Here is a 23,514-nt window from a genome sequence, read left to right as displayed (position 1 = left end):
AATTAAATTGTTAGTCACTAAGTGATAAAGTCTATAAATTTTTTTTTGCACAGTTTTAGTTATTTTATGTATTTCTAGCACACATAGCGCATAGCTTAACTGCATTCACACGTCTTGTCACCGGAACCGGTTATTATGCGTGACACATAACAGATATAAATACATATGTATGCGCTCGCATAAGTTGTTGTCAGCACTAATTGTTAGGTATTATTAAATGTTTTCTGCGTTTTTTGTTTTTACTTTTTTGTGCTTTACCATTGCAATTCAAGCGACCATTCATCATAATGCAAATGCTCCGAATTAAAATTAGCAGCATCGTTTAAAAAATCTCCCAGCGTCATGCAAATTCAGCGTGACAAAAAATGCCTGGGAAACCGCGGCATTGTAGTTGCAGCAAAAAACGCTGCGAGCCGTTAACAACAACGCGCAGCATTTTAAAGAAGACTTTTTAGCCAACAAACGCCGCAGCACTGCCCTAAATATCCGCGCACAACAAACTTTGGTCTCACAAATGCTATGTGTAGCAGCACTTGCCAATGCAAATAAACGTGTGTAATGTATGTAAATACAAATATCTATGTAATTACTGCGTTCAAATATGCTTAAGTGGCTTAATACAAAAATTTCAAAATCTTAACTAAGTCACTTCAAGGCACTTAATTACAAATTCAAATTGTCTGCATAGCCCAATGGGGCGGCATAATATGTATAATAATAGACAAAAAGTCAAACCACTGACAGCTGTACTTTGTTGTTTGTTGTGGTGTGTCTATGTTTCACCCAACAAATGTCAATTGACCGCAACAACACAAACAATGCGCGCATAACCATCAATTTATTGATGCTGCCATCATTCAGTAGCAGCACAAAGGTGACTTAGCCGAAGGTTATTTTGGAAAATAAGCAAGAAAATATAATAATACAAACAAATAAATGATAAATTATGAAAGCAAAAGCGTCGCTGCAAGCTGCAAGTTATTTAGTGTTGTCGTTTAGTACAAATTACAAGTATTCAGTGGGGACAATAAAGATTTTAAATGCTTGAAAAATGTTTATTGTGGTTTTAACGCGGTTCCACATTTTCCACTGATACAAATAAAATTACAATAACAAAAAGACGCGCTTTAGCATACAATTGACTTTGAATGCAGCTGCGCAGCATGAAATTAGAAGAATGAAAAATGTTTGATATTAAATTAATAAAACAATTCGGTTTTTACAAGCATGCTTCTTTTAATTAATGCAGCTAAGGGTTATGTAGATATACAGAAATTTATAATTTTATATTTTTTATTTATTTTGTCAAGCATTTTTTCGATTTCAGTTCGACAAATAAAACTTAAATCGCCCTTAAACCGCAAAAGCACTTCAGAAACAGCTTTTTCAGTTAAGAAATAAAATAAAAGCTTATTATCACAACTTGCTTCAGCGATGGTCGGCACCTTGTTGTTGGTGCAGAGGCTAAGCCGACACACTCCCCGCCAGGTGGTAGAGCGTGAGTGCGGTGACCAAGAGCTACCACCTCCTAATTCAGGCTATCATGCGTACCGTGCCTATTAGACGATTTGCAGGTTATTTCGGCTGTAGGCTTCCCAATACCAGGCCACCTTGGGAAGTAACTGTAGCCTTACCGCGATACGGGGAGCTGGCGCGGCGGACCGATAGTTTCTCCTTAAAATTTTAGACCGTGTTGCTTGGCTGCTTGAGCCACCGGTTCCACGAAAACATTAAAAACAACAACAACGGAAATACCCCCAAAGACAGCGAAAATAGCAATGGAGACAGACAAGATATTAAACCGACTAATCCTGTAGTAGCGTATATAGTAGGCAGGCAGCTAAGGGGGAGGTCATCCGAACACTAGGAACGACTGGTGTCAAAAGGCGACAGTTCAGTGCAGGACTAACATTAGAGGAGAGAGCTCGCTTCGAGGAACACGCCAGAGAGGTTGAGCATCTACTACTTGACTGTCTGGCTATAGTGAAGAAAAGATGTCAGGTAATGGGAGCCCAAGCCCTGGAACGCTATGAAGCTTTCTTAACACGATCGGGTTGGATGGTATTTCGTGATAATGGGAGAGAGCACAATATACCTTAGATCGTGCGTTCCTCAACTCTTAATCTAATCGAATCTAATTACAATAGAGTACAATATAGGTCTATACTTTAAAAATAAAAATATATATTTTTTAAGGAAAGGGCCCGTTCCCAAATGCAAAAGGTACACCTATGGTACAAGATGTCCTTTATATATCATACTTTATTGTAGGATAGATGTCGATGGCTTGAGACATATCATCTTCTACTTTAGTAAGATAGTCCTGGACTATTGCTATCGCTGAGGCATACCAATATGTATATCATATTTCGAATACTCGCACTCTCCGCACGTTTATATAATAAAATTAACCCAAAACCTTGCCCGCCATTTGATGAAACGTCATTAGACTTGGTCAGAAATATCAAAATCTCAAGCAAATAACGCGACAAAGACTCAATGCAACAATCTGCAGGTTTACTTCATTAAATCTTTAAATATTTATTTTGGCAAACACGAAGTTGAGTAAAACCTTCAGCAAAAGAGAAACAAAATAAATATCAACAAAGATAAATGCATACGAATATATATGTAACTCATAACACTTTGACACGCGCTGGCTGAACAACATGAACTAACAAACAAAAAATGAAATATAAAAAGACACAGTAAACAAAACCCTCATTGTTGTTGTTGTTGTTATTTAACGGTTTGCTGATTAAGTAATATGTATTGATATTGGCGTATGCGTTTGCTTTATGAGTTGTATGCAAAAATTCAAATGCTTATTGATGAGCTAAATTAATGAAGAAATCGCAAAAGTGTGTAAAAAAGAGAGGAGGCGTCAACAACCGTATGTAATGAATATATGTAGTTAGCCTGTAGGGGTATTTCATAATTAATATGTATATAGCCAGCAACACACAACTACCTTTACAGCATAACTAGCCATATAACACGATGTGTGTCAGATAAACCTTTGATCAATCACTGCGCATACAACCTTTGGCCAAAGTCAAACATTCAATCCACATCGATTTTTTCTTGTTTATCACAAATAATTTTTTTTTTTCATATTTTCAACATTACATTTATTTTATTATTCTTTCTTGCCTGCTCAACATCTGCACCATCACGCTAGACATCGGTCAATGTTCAGCGCATCACTACTGACATAATAATTTGTTTTCATTTTTTGCGTTATTTTATTTTATTAGCTTTATTCCTTTGAAATGGCCTCTGGCAAAGCGCACAAATTGAATTGTGCAGTTATTCGAATTGCAAGATGCGCAATGATGTGGCATGATGACATAGCGCTTTTCATAATTATTGGCGCATCATGGCGCACTTTATTAGGCCCGCAGCGCATTTGTTGCTAGCAGCTTTTGCTTTGAATCGACTAAAAATGCCATGGGCAGTTAATTAAATTCAATATCATCGCGCAAAGATGTCGCGTGAGAAAAACTACTGCCATAACCTTTTTATTGTGTGCTTCCTACGGTAGCTGATAGATTGAGCAGTCGCGGAGCTGATCTTATTGGCCGCAAGGACGTTTATCTGTAGCTTACATTATTGCTTTATAAAAATCTAAGCAGAATCTGAAGTAAAAAGTACCAAACGGTAGTTAGTTTGAAGCGCGACTGCTGTAGAATGTGCTGCAAGAGTCACTTTTGATATTTAGGTATATTGTTTTTGTTATTATTATTTATTTTTTATTTATAAATATTTTTTATTAAGTTTCTTTAAGCTTGAAGCGTATTCATTCATTATCATTTATTTTTTATTTATTGTATTTTTTATTTTGTGTAAAATATTCTTACGCTTTTTGTTCATTTAACTAACCTCAATGTATTTATTATCTATATATTTATATATTTATTTTTTATAAATATTTTTTTATTAAGTTTATTTTTTTATTAAGCATTAAATGTATATTTTTTGTTCATTAATTTTTTTATAATTTTTTAATATTAATTTTTTTATAAATATTTCTTTATTAATTTTGCAAAAACTTTTTGCTCATTGTACTCACCACAATGTATGTACGACTTAAGTAAGATTCAATAATCCTGAATTAAATTTCTTTTTTTGATATTTAATTTAATAATTTTATTTTTTTATTTTTGCTAGCAGCTTCATCAGCAAAAATAAATAATAATATGAATTTTTTAACACAATAATTCAATCACTAATCAATTATTATCGTTTGACAGTTCGATAACAAATAATTTGCACGAACTTTTATATTTATTTGCACAGTTTCAAAAACATTTTAAAGACAATACATTTGAGCGCGGTATAAAATAGAATAAATATTTTTTTCAAAAATTGCGCCTAATAAATAAATAAAAGAATAAACAGCGCAGTGTTTGGTACAAAATTGCATATGCCGGCGATCGAACGGAAGCCACTGACGTCTGAAGCCGTGAAATATTCGCAAGAAGTTAAGCACAAAATACGAAATGCAAACGTTATTATAACGACGCGCTTTTCAAATCACAAGCCGACGCTAATGCTAACGCGCACAAGAAACGACCAAACGCTGCCAAGTGTGAAAATATAATAAGCGAAGCCAGCTAGCGAGCGGCTTTGAAGAAATGCAGATGTTGTACGTGTGATGGGTGGAAAAAGTTACCACCAACAACAGTAGCAGTGGTGGTAAACCAAGCAGCAGATACCGCGTATAAATGGAAAACAAAGTAATCAAAGAAAATGAAATAAGTTAACAGCAGCGCTAAAACTTAGCTTAACATTTGCTGCTACAGTGCTTGCTAGTTGCAGCAAGTTTAAGCTAGCGCTTGTTGCCGATATCTAGTATGAATGAATGAATCATTTGGATGAGCTATGTAGTTGGTGTTTGGTAAAACCGTACTTGCGCCCACTGCTGTACTGTAACACAGCTTGCATGCTTCTATACTATTCCACGTGCCGAAATAGCTTCAATATATAATCCGTTACACATTGGCTCTTGTTAGTACCAACTTCCGAAAACACTTAACGCAGCGTCGATAATTGTGGAAGCATAAGTAAAGCTTAGTCATAAGCTACGGCTTAAACCTGGTACCAGGCAATGCATACATTCATACATATGTACATATGTATATACGCTAATAAAACAGCAAGTACGTTTTAATGCGATCATTGCACGCAGGCACCGTGCTGGGTGTCATATAAAAACAACTATTATAAAATAGCGTACAAGTGCATACACACAAAGAACGTATGAACACATAAAAACTGTAGAGAAATGAAGAAATGTGTAACACAAGTGAAGAGCTTGTACCATAACTGTTAAGTACATAAGCCGTAGCCGTATTACTACAAGTATTGCGCATTATTCTTCACATATGAAATAATAGTGGAAAGGTCGTGAGAATTAAAGTTAATATGAATCAGTGCAAAAACAACGTAAAGCAAACGGTCCCAAGCATTAAACTGAAGCCCAGAACTCTTAGCAGCAATCTTCCGACAAGCGGTAATTTACATTTGAGACACATGCACACATACACATATAAATATGCTGATACGTGTATATGTATGTATGTGCGTAGGACTTACAGCGGAGCGTTATTATATAATACATCATTTATTGACCAAAACCCGTTAAATTCCGATTTTTGTACATACGATAGCAACAATATCCGCTCTATATAAAATATATATGTGTGTAAACTATAAAACTCTTGTTATATCTTACTTACTCAACGCCTGAACTCGAAGGTCGCTTTCGATTTTATTCAGCAGTTATTCAATTCAGAAATGCACGTAAGTAGTTGTTTATAACAAATATAACGTAGAACTTCAAAACATTTAACAAAATCTGCCTTAAATCAAATTAATTTAAAGGAAATAATCAGCAGGAAATCCTGTACAACTTTATTCACTTAATATTCACAATAAATGTTGAAGACAGCAAGCCAAGCGCTCACAATAGTTATTTTTTAGCGCGCTTGTGAATGGGTTGCTGAGAGTACGTTTATTAGTGTTTCAGGCAAAGCGAAATTATTGCAACGATATAATTTTTATAATTTATATTATAAAAATGTCAAAATACATTTATAATAAGAAGATTAATAAAGAAATTTTAAATATGATAATTTTCTTGACTACTTTTAATTATAATTTAACCATAAACGAATTTCTTTTTATTGGAAAAATTTCAAATGCTTTGTTTTCATATTTCTGTAACTTTTTAAAACAACAACAAGCACACATTTCCAGTTAGAAAACTAAAATAATACTTAATTATACTAAAAATGTAGAAATAATGCATTCGAAGCAACTCTGCTTTGATAAAATTGACAGTGTGCTTAAACTCACAACTCGATTCACAATTAGTTCATTTTGACATATAAACCAAACGTCACATTTTCGTATTGTGAATGAAATAGGCAGTGACGCATTAAAAGTATTTTAGTGCTTCTACTAGCCATCTAACCTTTTTCCTACAATCCTGGAATCAACTCTTCGAAGGCGGGAGTTTAAAGTACTTTTTTTTGTCAACAAACAATAATAGGAGCTCCAATTGTTGTGGATTTAATATAAACAAATAATTAACGACTAAATATTGATGTGCACAGTATGCGAAAACTCACGTATCACAAGTAACCGGATTGCGTACATTAACATTAACATTTTTCATTGCATCACTTTCACACGCTTTTGCTGACGCTGTTGGAAGAATTGACGAGATAATTTACTAGAAATAAAGTGCATTCAAAATAAGTGCTAATAAATTGTAACAAAAATAGAAAATGTGCGACGTTGTGGAAGAAATAGATGAGTTTATCGAGTTTGAATTGACCAAGGATTGCGACTCTGTAGAAGAAGAGGCCTTTATATATGAAGAGGAAGACGAGGTGGAGGTGGAACAGCTGGAAGATGTAGCAATAAAGCCAGAGTCGATTATAATGGAAGTAATCGACGAGGATGAATTGACCGAACAAGGATATGAGATAGCCGATAGTCTAGTCGAGGTAGTACCAGATACATTGCCTACCAATGTTGAATTTATTAAGGAAGAAATTGTACCGAAATCAGAAGTCGAAAATTCACCCGCTAACTCACATAAAGGCCCGAAACGTTATCTGCTCTTTGATGAACTTGTTGCCAACATTGTCGACTATGATGTTGATGATACCCCTATTGTTGAATTCTCCTTATCAAATACCGATGCTGATGAGAAGTTACCTGTCGAATGTGGCATATGCCCCGATGTCATGCATAAATCAAAGCTTTCTGCCCACCTTAAAACACATTTAGTGCCCGGCACGAACCGATATGCTTGTATTTATTGTGACAAATCATACAAAGATCACAGCTACTTGGCGGGTCACTCACGGCGACACATGGGTATACGGCCGTATGTATGCGAACCATGCAAATTATATTTCTCCACAAAACAAGATTTACGGGTGCACAACCAACGACGCCATCAAGAAAAAGAACACATATGTGAAATATGTGGCAAAACGTTTTCCCAAAATACAATGCTAAAGCGACATCGTGAGTCTACGCATGAAAAAATGCGACGCTTCCAGTGTGAGCATTGCCCCAAAGCGTACTACAAGAATTTCTCACTACAGGAACATGTACGCAATGTGCATATGGGTAATCGTCGTATGCTCGTGTGTCCTTTCTGTGGCATGCAGTGTCGAGATGCGCATAAAATGGCACGACACCGTAAGCTATTGCATCTCAATCAAAGTCATTTCCATTGCGATATTTGTCAAGAGGAATTCACCGACATAAGTTATTTCGATGCACACAAACGTTCTATACAGTGTCGGAATAATACGCAAAGGAAATTGGAAGAAGAGCAATTGTTGCAACAACATGAAGAGGAGGAAGAATTACTACTACAACCACAACACGAAAATGAGGTACAACCTGAAGAAATGGATGATCAAAAGCAATATCATTTTGTAACACACCAAACAGACCAAATGCAATTACAACAACATGCAGATGATTTATGTTTTGAAATTACGGTAGTGAATAGCGATAATTAGAAAACAAGCGACCAGCGGTGTATTACATACACATTTAACACATTAAGAGCCTTCAACACTTTCCATAATATGGGTTGCTATAATAAATATAAATTTATACGAAAGTGAAATGAGTTTCATGAAATGATATTCTGACATTGTTTCTATTTAGTTAATAAATAATACCTAATTTATGCAAATAAAAAATAAAGCTAAACCGACGATTTTATGTTGTTGTAAGCTGTTGTAACGGGGAATAGAGCCGAGTTGACAGTCCAGGTTTTTGTTAGGGAACAGCACTTGCAAGCGATATCTTGCTTGTGCTGTGGCACTAAAAATATGAGCAAATTATGATTTCTTTAAATTTCTTGAAATAATTTCAATAATATAATTGGCTCATATAACTTTATCTTATTTCGCTTACTTATCAATGGTACTCACAGCTAATTAAATATTAATAAACTCGACGTATTCATTATCTGCTTCATGGAATGCCTCCAACGTCGCTATAGAATCGACGGCGACGTGCTCCTCTTGATGATTCGACAATGAATCATTGCTTTCAAACTCATCATAACACTTACGCTGATATTCCGTATCTTCGTTGTCGGATTCTCGAGTTTCATCAGCTGATTTTGTTGCTGTAGAGTTACTAGCTTCACCACTAGCACCGGCACCGCCGCGTACAATGGCATGTTTACTCTTTTCATGCCATATCAATGTAGGTTTCTGATTGAATCTCATATTGCATATGCTACATTTGTACCTCAAAGCATTTTCGTGCAATTTCATATGCATACGCAAGGTTTTAGCTCGAGTAAATTTGGCCTGACATTGTACACATGTATATTTACGTTCTTTGGTATGTACTACACTGTGTGCTCGCAGGTGGAAGCCTTCATAAAAACTTTTATCACAATGATCACATTTATATGTGCGTTTGCCAATATGCCGTTTTTCGTGTGAATTTAACGCACCATTCGTTGTATAGCTATTGCCGCAATAGGTGCATACGAAAGGCCGTTCTCCCGTGTGCCATCTAATATGTGTGTTCAATTCAGTCCGTGAAAAAAATCGTTTAGGACACTTTGTGCAACAAAAGGGTCTATTGTTCGAATGTCTCTGTTCATGATTGCGTAAAGTGGCCACGTTACCGAAAGCTGTATCACAAAATTTGCATTTAAACTTTCTGTCTCTTCCATCAAGAATCTGGCGATTTAGATTATTGATCGTTCGGACATTGCTTGATACCGAACTTTCCTCGGGAGTTTTCTACAAATATATTTTGAGGTTTTTTTTTATTTATTTCAGCGTTTTTACTCGATATTAAATTTATGACTTACACTTTGTTGTGCAACGTTAGTAGCTTGGTTGTCCACTACTGGTGTAATTATAGCTATTTCTGTACATACACTTCCTTCATTCTCCGCATAGTCACACTCCTGATCTACATCAGTAATTGTCATTTCCAATGACTGACTATTCTCAACTGTTTGAATATTGGCGGTGTTTTCAATAATTTCTGCTGTGATATCGCTATCGTTGTCAGCGTTAGATTCATTTTTCTCGAAAGCGTTCAAAACCGCCATATCGTCAAATTCGAGGGAATCATTTGTGGAATCTTCATCATCAATATAATCAAAGTGGTCATCGAAGATGTGATTCAGAAACTTATCATAAGCAGTAAGCTGTTTATCACAAAACTTGCACTGCAGCATCACACGGTAGTTGTTATTGGTAACAAAGACTTCACCGCAGTGAAATTTCCGTTGCTCTATTGCAATCATTTTCTTTATATATATTTCAAATTCTTATTAATAATTATTTGTTGTTTAAAAAATATGAAGCAAAATTGTCAACACAATTTGTATTAACCAATACAATATGCCAAATATGATTCTTCTTTTTACGAAAAGTGTTCACAATGGAAGTTGTTTTAACAAATGTTAAAAAATGTTTAAAAAGTTTACACCTTTTTTGTTAATTATATTTATTTTCAAGCATATATTTCAACAGAAATAATAGGAAACACACATTCTTAATAAATCTTATTTAATTTTACAGCTATTTAGATTTAATTATGATTTTACAAACCATTTACAACACTGTTAAAATAAATAAAAAAATAGATTTTGAAAAGTTTTGAATTTTATATATATGTATTTAATCATTTGTGAATTAATATACTTTACACACATACATAGAACATACAATTGGCTAAGTAAACTCATATTCATTTTAACTAAGAACACTAAAGTCAGTAAAGTCAGCAGTGTTTTTTCCTTCGTTATCCTCACGCACAACATTGTGCTTATTCTTTACATGCCACAGTAGTGTAGGTCGCTGGTTAAACCGCATATGACATATGATGCACTCATATTCCAGAGCATTGTCGTGCAATTTCATGTGCGTCTGTAAAGTTTTCTTACGTGTAAACTTCGCTTTACACTTCGCACAAGAAAAATTACGCTCCTGTGTATGCACCACGGCATGTTCCCTGAGCTGGTATGCAGTGTTGAACCTTTTGTCACATTGATCACATTTATGTGGACGCGCGTCAATGTGTTGATTTTCGTGCTTATTTAAAACACTAGTCGTTATAAAACTTTTGCCACAATAAGTACATACGTATGGCTTTTCGCCGTCGTGTCGTCTAGTATGAATTTTTAATTCCGTGCTCGTGTAGAAGGCTTTGTTACACTTTAAGCAAGTGAAAGGCTTTATATTACTATGTCGCTGTTCATGACCACGTAAATTGTAAATTCCAGCAACTGCGAACCCACATATTTTACAATTATATCTTCGCTGTGCCTCATTCTTTAATTTTTTTCTGGGGAAGACTCGCACTGGCCGTACGTTCAGTATTGCGGCTTTAGTAGGTGGTGCTTTTTCCTGCAAAATGTTGATTTATTAATATTGAAATTAATGGTTTTACAAGTTAACTGACAATTATGTTATCCTCCTCATCCACTATGTCATTTTCCAGTGGTTCTAGTATTTCTGTTATCAAATCCTCATCAGCTTCATATGTCGGTTCATTTGAGTTTGTAGGATCAATATATTGATTGTCGTCTGTTGGTATCACAACTTGCTTGTCAATATTTTCTTTCACAGTTGTACATTTCTTTGATTCGATTTTAGACTGCTCAGTTGCCGCCCATTCGTCAAAGTGTTTTTCGAATATATGGTCCAGAAATGTGGAATAGACCCCAAATTGCTCTTTACAGCATTTGCACACAAGAACCATACAATAAGTGTTCGTAATATATACCTCACCGCAATAGAACTTTTGCACTGTTGTGGTAGACATTTTTGTTTATAAAAAACTAATTAACTATAATAAAAAGTAAGCAAAGCTAACTGCATTCGACACATTTATGTTTAGCAGATGAAGAACTACATTTATATATATACATATTTGTTTTGTTTAGAAACAAATATCGATTTTCTTTTGAAGTTAATCGGTTATCGGAATAAATACTTGAACGATAAATAATCATCGCTACTAGTGATGCCGTTATTTTATTCCACTATTGTAGTGACAACGCATTCTGCGCACTTTAGTATTTTCAAATCGCGGTTTAAATACTATTATATATTTTGTTGTTGTTGTGTAGTGTATAACTGTAATAGTGCGCTTTTGCTGTACAACCGGTATATATTTCCGTTTCCTTAGTGTTTTAATTGTGAAAGTGATAAAGGATACGTGATTTTACTTTTTTCCGTGCTTTTCAGTTCCTAAAGTCCAACGTCGGGCATTTTTCTAGAAAGTTTCGGGAAAGTAGAACGTAAATGTTACCGCCACAAAGTAGGCATACACCAGAATTTGTTATATTGCTAATTGTGCTGTAAAACCAATGACTTGCATACATAACCTAAAAACCACAGTTATACTTCAGCTACATTAATTGCAATTTTCAACAACGGAACAAAAGTGACTTCCTGCGGCTGCTGTGATAATAAGAGTGAGAAAATATAACATTTACTTCCTACGGCTGCTGGGATCATAAGACGGATAAAATATAACAATGAGCAACACCCCCAGGTAAAATAAAATATTTTATGTTTTTTTTTATTTCACCTTTATTAGTTTTAGTATTTCTATTACTATTTTTATTGGTATAATGACGTATGCGTATATTGTGTAATTATAGAGCAATATATTGGGACTTAGATTCAGTTATATTTTGTTATGCTAAAGCCAAAAACTCAAATAACCACTACGTACATACATTCATATGTTGCAGGAAAAACAACCGTTATAAAGTACGGACAAAATATTAAAAATACAAACACAAATAGAGTATATTTCATAATTTTTTTTTGCTTAAAAATAACTAATTAAAATTAAAGATTTTCTTATTTATGACAATTGTTGCTTACTGCATTTAAAAAACAATAATGGCAACGCGCGCTGCATTGGAGTCACTTTTCCTTAGTTTATTTACATTTCTAGCGCATTTAGCCGGAGCAATTGAAAATATGCTTGAATTTATTGTGATTTTTTTTTTTTATTTTATAATAATTTTTGCGAGGGTTTACACGAGGGTTTTTTGGTACTATGGAGTGTTTGGAAACTTTTTTTAAAGCCGCTCAAACGAAAGCTGCAAATATTGAAGTTAAAATTCTAATTGTAAATATAAATTGTATGGCAGTTTAAACATTTGACTTGCATTCTAATTTGGCAATTGATGGCCATGATGTGGGATCACAGTGTGTTTTCTCTATTTATTTGTGTACGTATGTGTATGTGTGTATGTAAAGTTTATTGCATTGGCTCTAATAATTATTGACTGTATATATAGCAGCTTTCGTTTTGAACGGCTAACAATTTTCATTTATTATTATTTTTAATTTGTAATACGAATGTATGTTAGTGCAGGTTGTATAATCGGCAATAATATACAATATAAATTGTACTATGTATGTAAAAATGTAGTAAAACAATTTTTAGACTACAGAAATTAGTGCTGCAGAACTTTTTTAAATTAGTTGACCAATTAAATTATAGTTACAAAATTGATTTTTGATTTTGTAGTGACATAAAATAAAAACAATTTTTTTCAAACGCAAATCTAAAGCACGGGGCACATACTTAAAATATTGTTAGTTACGCTATATATCGGTTACATTGTTTATTGAAAGTATATGTTAACAACTACACTATTAATTCCAGCTTTTAGCTTTTTTTTCTCACAATTATTATAATTTACAAAATGCTTATCAAATTTCAATTTTCCATAATTTGCTTATAGCAAATATCCCAAACGTGCTGTGTATCATGTTCTTTTGAATATATATATATATATATTTAATTCCTGTGTATATGTGTTCACATGTTTCAAGTGTGTAAACGGTACAAAATCTATTGTTAAAACATTAAAATCTAAAAGCTCTTTTTGTTTGTATTTCCTTGTTTTCTTACATGCAAGTGTATTGCTACTATAACGTTTTGTTGTAGTTAATATGTATGTATGTATATAATATGTACTATCTTGTGTATTAGTTGAAAATGTCCTGCTTCAACTTGTTTACAAAATGCCATCATACACAACTTAAACACCGAGAGAATGCTTTCAAAAATTGTTGTTTTTTTTTTCATATTAATATTATTTATTTTAAATATAAACCGCAAGTATTTTCACTACTTTAATTTTACGTACTATGCATTTTTTTTTCATACATACATATATGTATGCGCATTTAATGTAACTATATATGCACGTATGCATATTTACAATTTTTTTCTGTCATCAGTGTATTTTCGCATATTTTATGTCAGCAACAAAATTTATATCATGTTTTCTAGCACTTTCGCTTAATCTTAGGTTGTGCATACTCAATAAATAATCCGTAGTTAAACACTAGTGATGTGGTTATTAAAAAAAAAAATTTAATATTTTTTGTGTAGTTTAAGACTTTAAAACCTTAAAATACATTTTAAATTCTGTAAAAAAGCTGAAATTTTAATTTCCTGTGTCAACTGAAACTGAACAGACAGACAGATGTGCTTTGCATATTTGCATATCTAATTTGGCTGCACAAAAAAATGTAATTTTAGTTCCTTTAGCGAATTCGAAATAGTCAGCAAAAAATTAAAAACAAAAATATTAACTGCGTAATCTCCAACTTTACAAGTTTGTTAAAACAACACTTCCACATTGATAAACTTTAAGTGCTCATAACTGCTCTTCTTCAACCGTATGCCGTATGCCGTATACTTATATTTTGTTCTTAAGACATTGAGCTGCATGGTAGACGTGGCGAACCCATCTGCGTTAGCACACGATCCAACCATTGTAGTGGTCCATTCAAATGCAATTCAATCCAACACGGCGTCGATGTAACGGTCTGACGTCGATACTCGGCACCCCAACCCTTGACAAACGACATACGTATGGTGCACATGCGTGTTAGTTGATAAACGGCCTCAAAACCTTGCGATACCGATTGCGATAACAAAGCAGCGAATTCTTGATTATTGAAGATTTTCAAATTACAACCGGGTGGTATTTTGCAGACAGTGGCTGGATGCCAACCGTAGCGTTGATTGCAATTCGGACTCTGCACAAATATGGATGAATCACTGAGACATTCGGCGAATACTTCGCCACCGATATAGTACAGACGTACACCTTTACCAATATGACGACGCGTCTGTTCGACCACCTCATTGCGATTTACATTGGATAGCAAGCCGAGACAGAAACGCTCCGAATTGGAGGGATCAGTGAAACCATCAACTGTAATGGATGGTTGTGAAGCATGAAAGGTTTCACCGACACGTGTATTTAGTTCATAGTAAGAAATGGAGCACCAGAAAGCGGGCTCATGATACATTACGGGACTAGCATCGACTGGCGGTGTCAATCTGGACATATTCATATTGTCATTGGGATCGATGGGATCACCATCTTCACTCATGTAGCCAGGCGGCGGGGTACCCGTATTAGGAATGCTGCTACCGACGCTAAGCACACTTGACTGTGAATCCATGTTGCAAGCGCCAGAACCGACAAGTGAGCTATTCATCTGTTGTTGTTGCTGTTGTGCAGCACTCATGCCTAAACCAACAAGACTGCCGGGCGAATGCTGTTGCTGATGATGATGATGGCTTGATAGTTCCATATACTGTGGTGGACTCAACGAAGCGCTGCGTATAGTTGCGGCATTATATTCCGTATTATTCGGTATTTGATGTGTATGATTATCCAATGGATAATCTGTTATGGAATCTGGCGGTGTCGGCAATGATTTTGGCACCAAAATTGATAACTCAATCTTTTTGTAGTGATATGGATTAATACATATTTCGTCTTTACGCAAATGAAAGGCGTACTCGCAATGATCTAAAGCTTTTAGTTCATTTTGCGATTGTAAATCCGGCCAGCGCCATACACGACAATATATTACATGTGGTTGTCCTTTGCGCAAATTTTCGCCAGTAGCGCCTGGCTTGCTACGCGGTACGGTGACGCAGCGTGTATTACAATTCTGCGTGGATATGGCACGTTCTAACTCCTCAAGCTGTATATTCTTTTTAACTTTCTTAACAAGATTTTTTACTGCTTTTTCGGACCACTTACCCTCGACGGTGTCTTCGTTGCCCTTCTTGAGTGCTAACAAACGTTTAACTACTTGTGGGGTGAATGGCAACATCGCACGTGGCACACGAAGAGTGCACTGGTCGACAACAAGTCGTCAACGCAAATGCTCCAGTTACAGCTGAACGCAAATAAAACGTCTGCACGAAGCTTTGGTGCTTAAGCTTCAAAATGTTAAATGTAAGCTGTGCTGAAACCAACGTTAAGCGTGTTTCGTAGTTGTAATATAAGTTTTCAACGTCTACGGTTTAACTTTGTGGCAAGTGAAAATTACAAGGATAACAAGTACCGCTCGCCTAGAAAGAATAATTCGTGGGTATAGATATAATACTTCATAACTATTTGTAATTTCAAACCTAGTCCCGATTATATTTATAATTATTTACCTTTGTTCACAAGCTTTGCCAATCTTCGTTTAATCCTTGCTAATGCTGATTTTTTTGAAATTCTAATTGAATTAGTTGCCTGGCGTTTGTACGTTTTCTGCGTATATATGGTGATTTCTGAATTCAGTTAGTAATTTTTAATATTACTAGTATAATTAATATATTTGTGATTTTTTACAAAAAGTTTCCAAATCGTTGAGTTGTACTTATGTATGAAATATGTACGATTTTTGCTTACTGGTTGAGTATACTATTTTGCACGATATCTGTATTTTTCGTCTCCTTTTCGTCTGTCTGCTGACCTTTCACACTTTTTTGTGCTTTCCGTTCTGCAACAGAGTCGTCGTCGTCGTCTGATGGATACTTTTCTTGCCTCTTCCTTCAGTCGGGCTAGTATGTTGTTTTTTTTTTTTTGTTTTAGTTTCCTTTAGAGACGTTTTTATGCATCGCCTCACACTGTCGCTATTGACGTCGCAGCCGTCTATTGCATTTACTGAAGTTCTCACTCCAAGTATTATTTTTTTTCAGTTTTTGATGTCTCTCTTCCCTTTCTGACCGTGTCTGCTTTACACAATTGGTCTTATGTGTCGTTTTTCAGTTAAGCACTTACTTTTCACTGTAGTCTTCCTCTTCCTCCTTGCAGCACTTCCTTCCACTTCACTTACGTCTATCGCGAATTGCCTTTGACCAGACGACCCAGACAACCTATGATAGCAATTTGCTCTTGACTTCCACAATTATTCTATTTGGTTGCAAAACACAATTTTACTTGTATATTTCACTTTAGACGCAATTTTTTACTTTTCACTATAATCTTTTGCAAATATAAAGTCACAAAAAAGTGTTAAATTATGTGAAATGAAAATGAAAATAAACTCGCCTCCGCACAAAGCAAAATTTACAATCGTCTCATACATTTCTTCGTCATTTGGCGAAAGTGTTACCAGAAACGAAAGTTTTGCAACACTTCGTCATCAAATTCCCAACTGTTATGAATTTGTGCAGATTTAACGAAATAATCTATTACATTTAACTTAATTAAATAATATTTTTATTAAAATGATTTTATATTAACAAATAAACAAACACACATATTTGCAAATTATAAATAATTTTTCGTTCGCGAATTTTTTTTGCCTTGTGTGGCCAATTTTCATGGCGTTAGCAACACTGTGCAATTTTCCCCCCAATCAGCTGGCTTTGTTGTTTACGTTTGAAATTACTTAGAAGAAAAAAAAGATAGCTAAATCAAATTTAGACATATTTTAATATCGGCTTCTGCAGAAAACAAATTAACTATCTGTCTAAAATCATTATATACAACAACAATGCTGATAATACGTTGTTATCAGTAAATTGTCAATCTCATATCTTCACTGCAAACTTGTGCGTGATACCCGTACAATACTTGCGTTATACATGATACTTGCATTGGCCATACTTCCTGCAATTTGATTTGAACATTTATGTGTTAAAAAATAAATAATATACTAAATTAGTATTTAATTTGCTTGCTTTTATATTTTATTTAATAATGGTTATCATGGAGTAGTATTTACAATTTGAATTCGCTTTAGTTGTTAAACACCCTAATTTAATTTTAGGAGTGTTTTTTGTCATATTAAAAATACGATTATATAAGTATTATTCATTTCTATTACTATGCTATTGTGTCTAGATATTAATAAATCTCAATTTTGATTACTAAGAATTTAATTCAATACAAGTTTATACTTAGTTACGCGCAGCTTCAAGTGAATTAAAACCGTAGAGTACGCAGTCTTAGCAAAAAAATAAAGCGCCTTTTAAAATACAGCATATTTTGACAGTTTTCAATATTAACTTGAGTCGCATAGATATTTTAAAATATATATATTCTTTATCTCGTCAGTGACAACGAATTTGAATTATGTATTAGTGTTACGTTTGCTTTAAGGCGTTAAAATCTTGGTCCATGCATATGTAGTAAATTTAAATTAAATAATCAATTGTGAAATAAACGGTTGAACATAATTGGTTTTATACATTTAATTATGCTAATAATTTGAAATTTTATTTAGCGTTAATTTGTTAATTATATCAATTTTGAAACAGGAATATTGAACAGTTTTCAACAAAAACCTCAATATACATATTTAAATCTTTTAATAATAATCTTTTCACATTAATCTTCTTGTCTTTTGCATTATACTTTTCCTAAACTCGTTAATAGTTGATATATGTATCATAATAAAACTTATTTCTTTATGAATTAATATTTTGCGCTTAAATTCACTATAATCTTACAATAAACTTATAGCTAATAATTTCAAAGCTGCACGTGATTTTATGTATTTAAAGTTAAAATATTGAAACTTAAAATTAATAACAAACTACAAAGTGTTTACTACACGCAGCAGTATACACTAAACCATGAATATGAGATTTGCTTAAAATATATTATACTTAAACTCAAATAATAATAATAATAATTAAAATAGCTCGAAAATTTTAACAATTTGAATGAATTACAATTTTCACACAATTTTTTGTGTGTGTTTTGAATATACTAAATGATTGAGTACATATTGGAATTTTTGCAATAACACTTGGGCAGTTACTGATTTTATTGTTTTAGTAAAAAATTCCCTAAATCTGCAATATTTCGGGTAACACTTGTGTTTTTTTTTTATGAATTTGTAAATAACTTTAAGGCCTTTTCAAGGCTACATAGTACATATGGATGTATGTAGTATGTATGTTTGTATGTATACGCAGCATACGAGTATAAATGTGCTTATTAAAGTTGCAACAATAATCAGTTCTGTTACACTACTGTTTTCATAATGCTTATGTGATGGCTTATATGGAAGAATACTGTTTATTATAACGAAAACAATGGGGGAAATACAATGTCTAGTCATCTGTGCGAAAAATAGCAATGATATTAATGAAAAAATACGCAAAAGTATGCAAGGAACATTGAAATTAAATGAGTTTACATATTTCACTTAGTTCTTTGGATGAAGCAAGTGTTTACATAAAATAGTAAATATATAGCAGATTATATGTATTTAATAAACTTAATTATTTGAGTATTGTGCTTGTTTATGCAAAATTGCATATGTGCAGCGAAAATATTGTGCAGAAATTCGTATGCAGCTCATTACCAAAACATATATACAATTGCTATAGATTACTACAAACGTTGATATTTTTACGTTAATGGAGTAAAGACGAAGTTGTCCTTTATACGCATATATATCTATGTATATATGTAGTCTCAGTGACTGTTACGCTTCAAAAAAAAAGTTAATTTTGAACAAATCTGTATAAGCAACACAATTAAATTCCAGCAAACTGCTGTTGTTGACAAACTGTATGAAGCTGTTATAAGCATAACCACAACAGTTGAACAATTGAAAGAGTATCATATAATTTATGATTAATACAAAGTAGTTGCAGTACATACAGTTTAAGGTTAGACTAGATTTTTATTAGGAAAGACTGTAGTTTGTAATATTTGTACAAGCATGACAAAGCATACCTTAAAGTCTGTAGTCACCTGATATAGTGGTCGTTAAATTAGGAGAACAAATTTATGTGCTTAAAAATATATGGATTAAACTTTAAGAAATACAATCCACTTTCTCACGCTTTTGCGCCGCACTTTACTTCGCTAAAAACTATGTATTTTAATAAGTCTGTGCATATTTATGTCTAAAATACCGCTGTACTTATTTTAAACTGCCGTTACGCGCAGTTTACTTAAAAATATTTAAATTAGTATTGAATTTCAATGATTTAACACTTTCGCGCCGTTACTAGCAATGCTTATGACGTATGTGATAATTTAGTCCACTGGGATGTGAATAGCTGCGTGAACAAAGTTTACATACATAACGCTTTAGGCCGGCGCCACTGGCGCTGGCACTGCCCACCCCACCATATGACCCAGTTGACTGTCCCTCACCATTACCAGCGCCATTCTCATTCTCGTGCTCATAGCCATCTTCATCCTGTTCGTCTTCTTCATCATCTTCGTCATCTGCTTGCTTGCTTGAAACATTCTCATTATCATCGTCATCCTCATCCATTGGTGTGCCTTGTGGCACATTATCTTCATCATCATCATCGTCATCTTCGTCTACTTCGCCCTCGTCATCTTCCGCCTCGCCTTCGGAATCTGTTACCATCTGTGCATATTCATTGCCTTGCTGTTGTCCAGGTATTACGGTTTCGAAAATTTCCAATGGATTCACGCTGCTACTACCGGCTGTACGTCCGACTTTCGCGCTTGCTGTATTTGCGGCATCACGTTGCGCTTCCGGCAAATTAACACAGCCCGGACATGCGTAGGGTTTACGCAAGTAGATAGCGCTGGTAAATATCTCTTTGCAGTAATCACAACGGTATTTGCGATGCATCTTCAAATGATTCGATAAATGATGTCTCAAGCGGAAGAGTTTATTGCAATAGTCACAACGAAATGGTCGCTCCTCTTTATGATTAGCCATATGCAGATCACGCTCCTTACTACTGCTCAACACTTGCCCGCAAACCATGCAGGGGAATGCAGTTGCGCTTTCGTGTGTCATAATGTGTGCAATGAAATGATTCTCGGTGCCATAAGAAGCGCTACAAACGGTACATTTGAACTGCTTCTCCTTTTGATGTGTGTTCATGTGATAACGTATGGCTTGTTTTGATTTAAAACCCTTCTTGCAAATGGGACACTTGAACGGTGTCTCATTCGAATGTTTAATCATGTGATTGCGATACAATGAATAATATTGGAAGGTTTTGTTGCACAATGCACAATAGGCAGTGCCGCGTATTTGACGACGCTTAGCCTTCATTTCGCCGCCACTCATATCAGTGCCGCCACCGCCCAATATGCTGGCATCCAATGAGTCGGTGGGCGCAATGAATAGCTGATTATCAAAATCCTCTTCATCATCATGCTCATAAGCGCCGGTTGTATCAAAGTCGTCCTTTCCTGCAGTAAAATCAGCGGTGGTATCGTAGGCACTAGTGTTGTTACCATTTGCAGTGTTTTTCAATTTGACATCAGGCGTTGAAGATTTGAAATTGTGTTTATTTGCATAAGATTGGAAGCTGGCCGGATCGGCACGCCATTGTGAGGCCGATTCCTTAGCTTTACTAAATGCGGTATCATCCCCACAATCGTTCACATCATATTCGGCATTATTGTATTTATGCTTTTTATTTGCATTTGCCTGTTTTTTGTTGTGCTCACCTTGCTTATTGACTGCGCCAGGAGCTACTGTTTGGCGTTGTGCATTGATTGGATTGTGTATGCCCATAGGGCGGTAGGGTGACGTGTGATCTTGTCCATTTAAACTGTAATCCTCGGACTCGGTGTGCACATTCACGTCCAAGTAGTTGCCGCAATCAAAATACTAATTAAAAATAGGCGGGTATTGGTGATTATTAAATAATATAGACAAATAACAACTCATTTGGATATATTTCTATAAAATATAACTATTAATACAACGTCAGCATAGTGTTTTTCAATATAATAAAGATAATATAGTTTGTAAGGGGAATTTTTGATCTTTGTATAAATTAATTTTGGCTCTGTATACAATTATTGTAAATGACATGTGTATGCGCTTGGACATATCTATCACACTAGCATATGATAAACTTTAAGCCAAATATCATTTATTCTCCAATTTATAGTCATTGTGCTAAAATCTCTACTAATAATGATCTCCCTATTAGTGATAATTGCTTCAAAATATCATAATAAAGCCAGTTATAATACTGCTGCACCATTGAGTGTGCAAAATCGTCTGTAATACAATTACAAAATTATTCTGCATTGTTCAAAAAACAAAGGCTGATAAAACTAGAATCATACTTTAAGAAATCGAAACCGGTTCATTTCAACCCCTTACGGCTGTACCTACGCAACGACGATCTATTACCGATTTTTATATGTACACTTTTTAAAAGTCACAGCCATAACGTATATGCTGTATAATGCATAAAAGGATGAAAATCATACACTCATATAGCCATATATATATATTAAAAGCCAGCTGTAAGTGGTCTGTACTAATTAAAAGAAAAAAATCGATACGTTATATAGAATGTGAGGAGCAAATTTCTTGAGAAATGAAATTTATGTACCTGGGCATTTAAATATGAGCATTAATATGCGAATTATATTAAATTCATTCATAAATATTTCAGGGCGTTATTGGGTATACATAAATTGTGCACTAATTGTTTATTTAATAAAATTTAATTTGCATGAATAAAACTTTTCTGCTTACGTCTTGATCCTGCTCATAGTAATTAGATTGCTGATTTCCTTCGTATTCACCATCATCCGTTTCATCGCCGTCCTCGCCTAAGCCACCTAAATGTTTAATTTTTATGTGGCATATAAATTCGCCAATGTCACGTGTGCTTTTGTTGCAATACGTGCAAATAAAAGTCCATTGTCGTGCATTATTGGATACAAAGACTTCACCACAACGCGAGTTCGGTAGTGCAGCTTTTCGGTTGCTAATCGTATCATGGTTGGGGTTAACAAGACCGCTGCCATTGTCATTTGCACTGTTTTTATTAGTTGAAACATTAGTTTGCGCTTGATTTTGTTGTTGCTGCTGGCGCATCGATATGTTTGTCGGCCGTCCCACTTCTAAGTGTTTTTTACCTGTCCCTGCCAAATAACTCACATCCGTCGACGACGCAACTTTTCCATGCTCCAACTGATTACCAACACCATCCTCAACTGCTGCATTAGTTTCAATGCCAATCTCCTCCTGCTCATCATCCAGCTTCTCTGTTTTGATTGCAACTTTCGACATATTTTACACCAAAGCAGACAATATAGAATTTACACTGTTTTATATTTTATTTAATACTTTTACATTGTTTCGTGAGAATTGAACACTTTTTGCAAACCCTTTCGCAGACGGCAATGTATAAAACTTTTCACTAGAATTCGTAAATTGTTTTTATTATTTTGTCAAATGCGTGTGAAAAGTGTGTGAAAAAGGGAGAAAGAGAGCGCGTGCTGAACTGGGTGGAAAGAGTAAGAGAACGGGTGCGCGCTTGAAGAAAATTGACAGCAAGTGTTGCCAGTGAATAGCAATTTCGGTTTTAAAATATTTTTTTTGATTTTTTAATTAATATTGCAATATTTTTTGAAATGTTTGCATGTCTTAAATTCTCATTGCTCTCATACTACCAAGAATTTAAGAACAAATAGTTGATTTTTAATGATTGTTTAAAGGTTCTTATATATATATTTTTATTAAAATCTTTTTAAAAACTTATAACTAGCAATATTTAAATATACAAGCGTAATAAGGTCCAGATTATTTTAAGAATCTTAAAAGTTCTCTGTTAATACTATTACAACAATATTAACAAAATGTCAATTAAATTTTTCTTAATTCACACTTCCATTAAGTTAACATAGTTCAATTCAGTTAACAGACTTCTGTTACGTTAACATAATCATGTTAAACT

The 23,514-nt window shown here is 34.3% G+C and overlaps 6 protein-coding genes across 11 annotated transcripts in view; 2 read left to right on the top strand and 4 right to left on the bottom strand.

The window, feature by feature from the left end:
* LOC105208597 (uncharacterized) overlaps nt 1-23,514 on the bottom strand; it is a 79,473-nt gene that overhangs the window by 19,247 nt on the left and 36,712 nt on the right. Inside the window, exon 1 of one of the 2 annotated variants that reach the window (XM_029037981.2) lies at nt 4,073-4,605. The exons of the other annotated variant lie outside the window; for it this stretch is intronic. The gene's annotated coding sequence lies outside the window, so the exon portion shown is untranslated. Of the gene's footprint in view, nt 1-4,072; nt 4,606-23,514 lie in introns of those variants that run through there. 2 annotated transcript variants of the gene reach the window in all.
* Nucleotides 6,393-8,241, top strand: LOC105208596 (zinc finger protein 39). Its single transcript, XM_011178529.3, has one exon. It carries the CDS (start codon nt 6,795-6,797, stop codon nt 8,049-8,051), a length of 1,257 nt encoding a protein of 418 aa, XP_011176831.1. The 5' UTR covers nt 6,393-6,794; the 3' UTR covers nt 8,052-8,241.
* LOC105208594 (zinc finger protein 420) lies at nt 8,419-11,446 on the bottom strand. Its single transcript, XM_011178524.3, has 4 exons — nt 10,978-11,446; nt 10,272-10,922; nt 9,374-9,838; nt 8,419-9,302 (listed from the first exon to the last, which is right to left on the bottom strand). Exons 1-4 carry the CDS (start codon nt 11,338-11,340, stop codon nt 8,478-8,480), a joined length of 2,304 nt encoding a protein of 767 aa, XP_011176826.2. The 5' UTR covers nt 11,341-11,446; the 3' UTR covers nt 8,419-8,477.
* The window catches only part of LOC105208593 (protein ORD), a 46,183-nt gene continuing 34,229 nt past the window's right edge, over nt 11,561-23,514 (top strand). Inside the window, exon 1 of one of the 5 annotated variants that reach the window (XM_054231188.1) lies at nt 11,561-12,075. The gene's annotated coding sequence lies outside the window, so the exon portion shown is untranslated. The remainder of the gene's footprint in view (nt 12,076-23,514) is intronic. The other 4 variants (XM_029037987.2, XM_054231187.1, XM_054231186.1 and 1 more) reach the window with 4 other exon arrangements.
* Nucleotides 13,914-16,922, bottom strand: LOC105208592 (mothers against decapentaplegic homolog 3). Its single transcript, XM_011178518.3, has 2 exons — nt 16,021-16,922; nt 13,914-15,930 (listed from the first exon to the last, which is right to left on the bottom strand). The coding sequence occupies exon 2, from the start codon at nt 15,687-15,689 to the stop codon at nt 14,265-14,267; it is 1,425 nt and encodes a 474-aa protein (XP_011176820.1). The 5' UTR covers nt 15,690-15,930; nt 16,021-16,922; the 3' UTR covers nt 13,914-14,264.
* Nucleotides 16,419-23,075, bottom strand: LOC105208591 (uncharacterized). The gene is made up of 2 exons (XM_011178517.3): nt 22,308-23,075; nt 16,419-21,422 (listed from the first exon to the last, which is right to left on the bottom strand). Exons 1-2 carry the CDS (start codon nt 22,845-22,847, stop codon nt 19,824-19,826), a joined length of 2,139 nt encoding a protein of 712 aa, XP_011176819.1. The 5' UTR covers nt 22,848-23,075; the 3' UTR covers nt 16,419-19,823.

The sequence above is a fragment of the Zeugodacus cucurbitae genome, chromosome 5 (genome assembly GCF_028554725.1).
Source record: "Zeugodacus cucurbitae isolate PBARC_wt_2022May chromosome 5, idZeuCucr1.2, whole genome shotgun sequence".
In the NCBI taxonomy this organism is placed as follows: Eukaryota; Metazoa; Arthropoda; class Insecta; order Diptera; family Tephritidae; genus Zeugodacus; species Zeugodacus cucurbitae.
Note: the sequence above shows the minus strand (reverse complement) of the source record. Positions and strands in the feature narration are given on the sequence as shown.

Bases quoted from the DNA above. Each gene is read 5' to 3' on its own strand.
- LOC105208596 (XM_011178529.3), top strand. From the start codon at position 6,795: ATGTGCGACGTTGTGGAAGAAATAGATGAGTTTATCGAGTTTGAATTG.
- LOC105208591 (XM_011178517.3), bottom strand. From the start codon at position 22,847: ATGTCGAAAGTTGCAATCAAAACAGAGAAGCTGGATGATGAGCAGGAG. The intron at 21,423-22,307 runs GTAAGCAGAAAA...ATTTTTAATTAG, and splicing joins ACTATGAGCAGGATCAAGAC to TATTTTGATTGCGGCAACTA.
- LOC105208594 (XM_011178524.3), bottom strand. From the start codon at position 11,340: ATGTCTACCACAACAGTGCAAAAGTTCTATTGCGGTGAGGTATATATT. The intron at 9,839-10,271 runs TAAAATGAATAT...TATTAATAAGAA, and splicing joins CTGACTTTAGTGTTCTTAGT to TTTGAAATATATATAAAGAA. The intron at 9,303-9,373 runs GTAAGTCATAAA...ATATATTTGTAG, and splicing joins CTAACGTTGCACAACAAAGT to AAAACTCCCGAGGAAAGTTC.
- LOC105208592 (XM_011178518.3), bottom strand. From the start codon at position 15,689: ATGTTGCCATTCACCCCACAAGTAGTTAAACGTTTGTTAGCACTCAAG.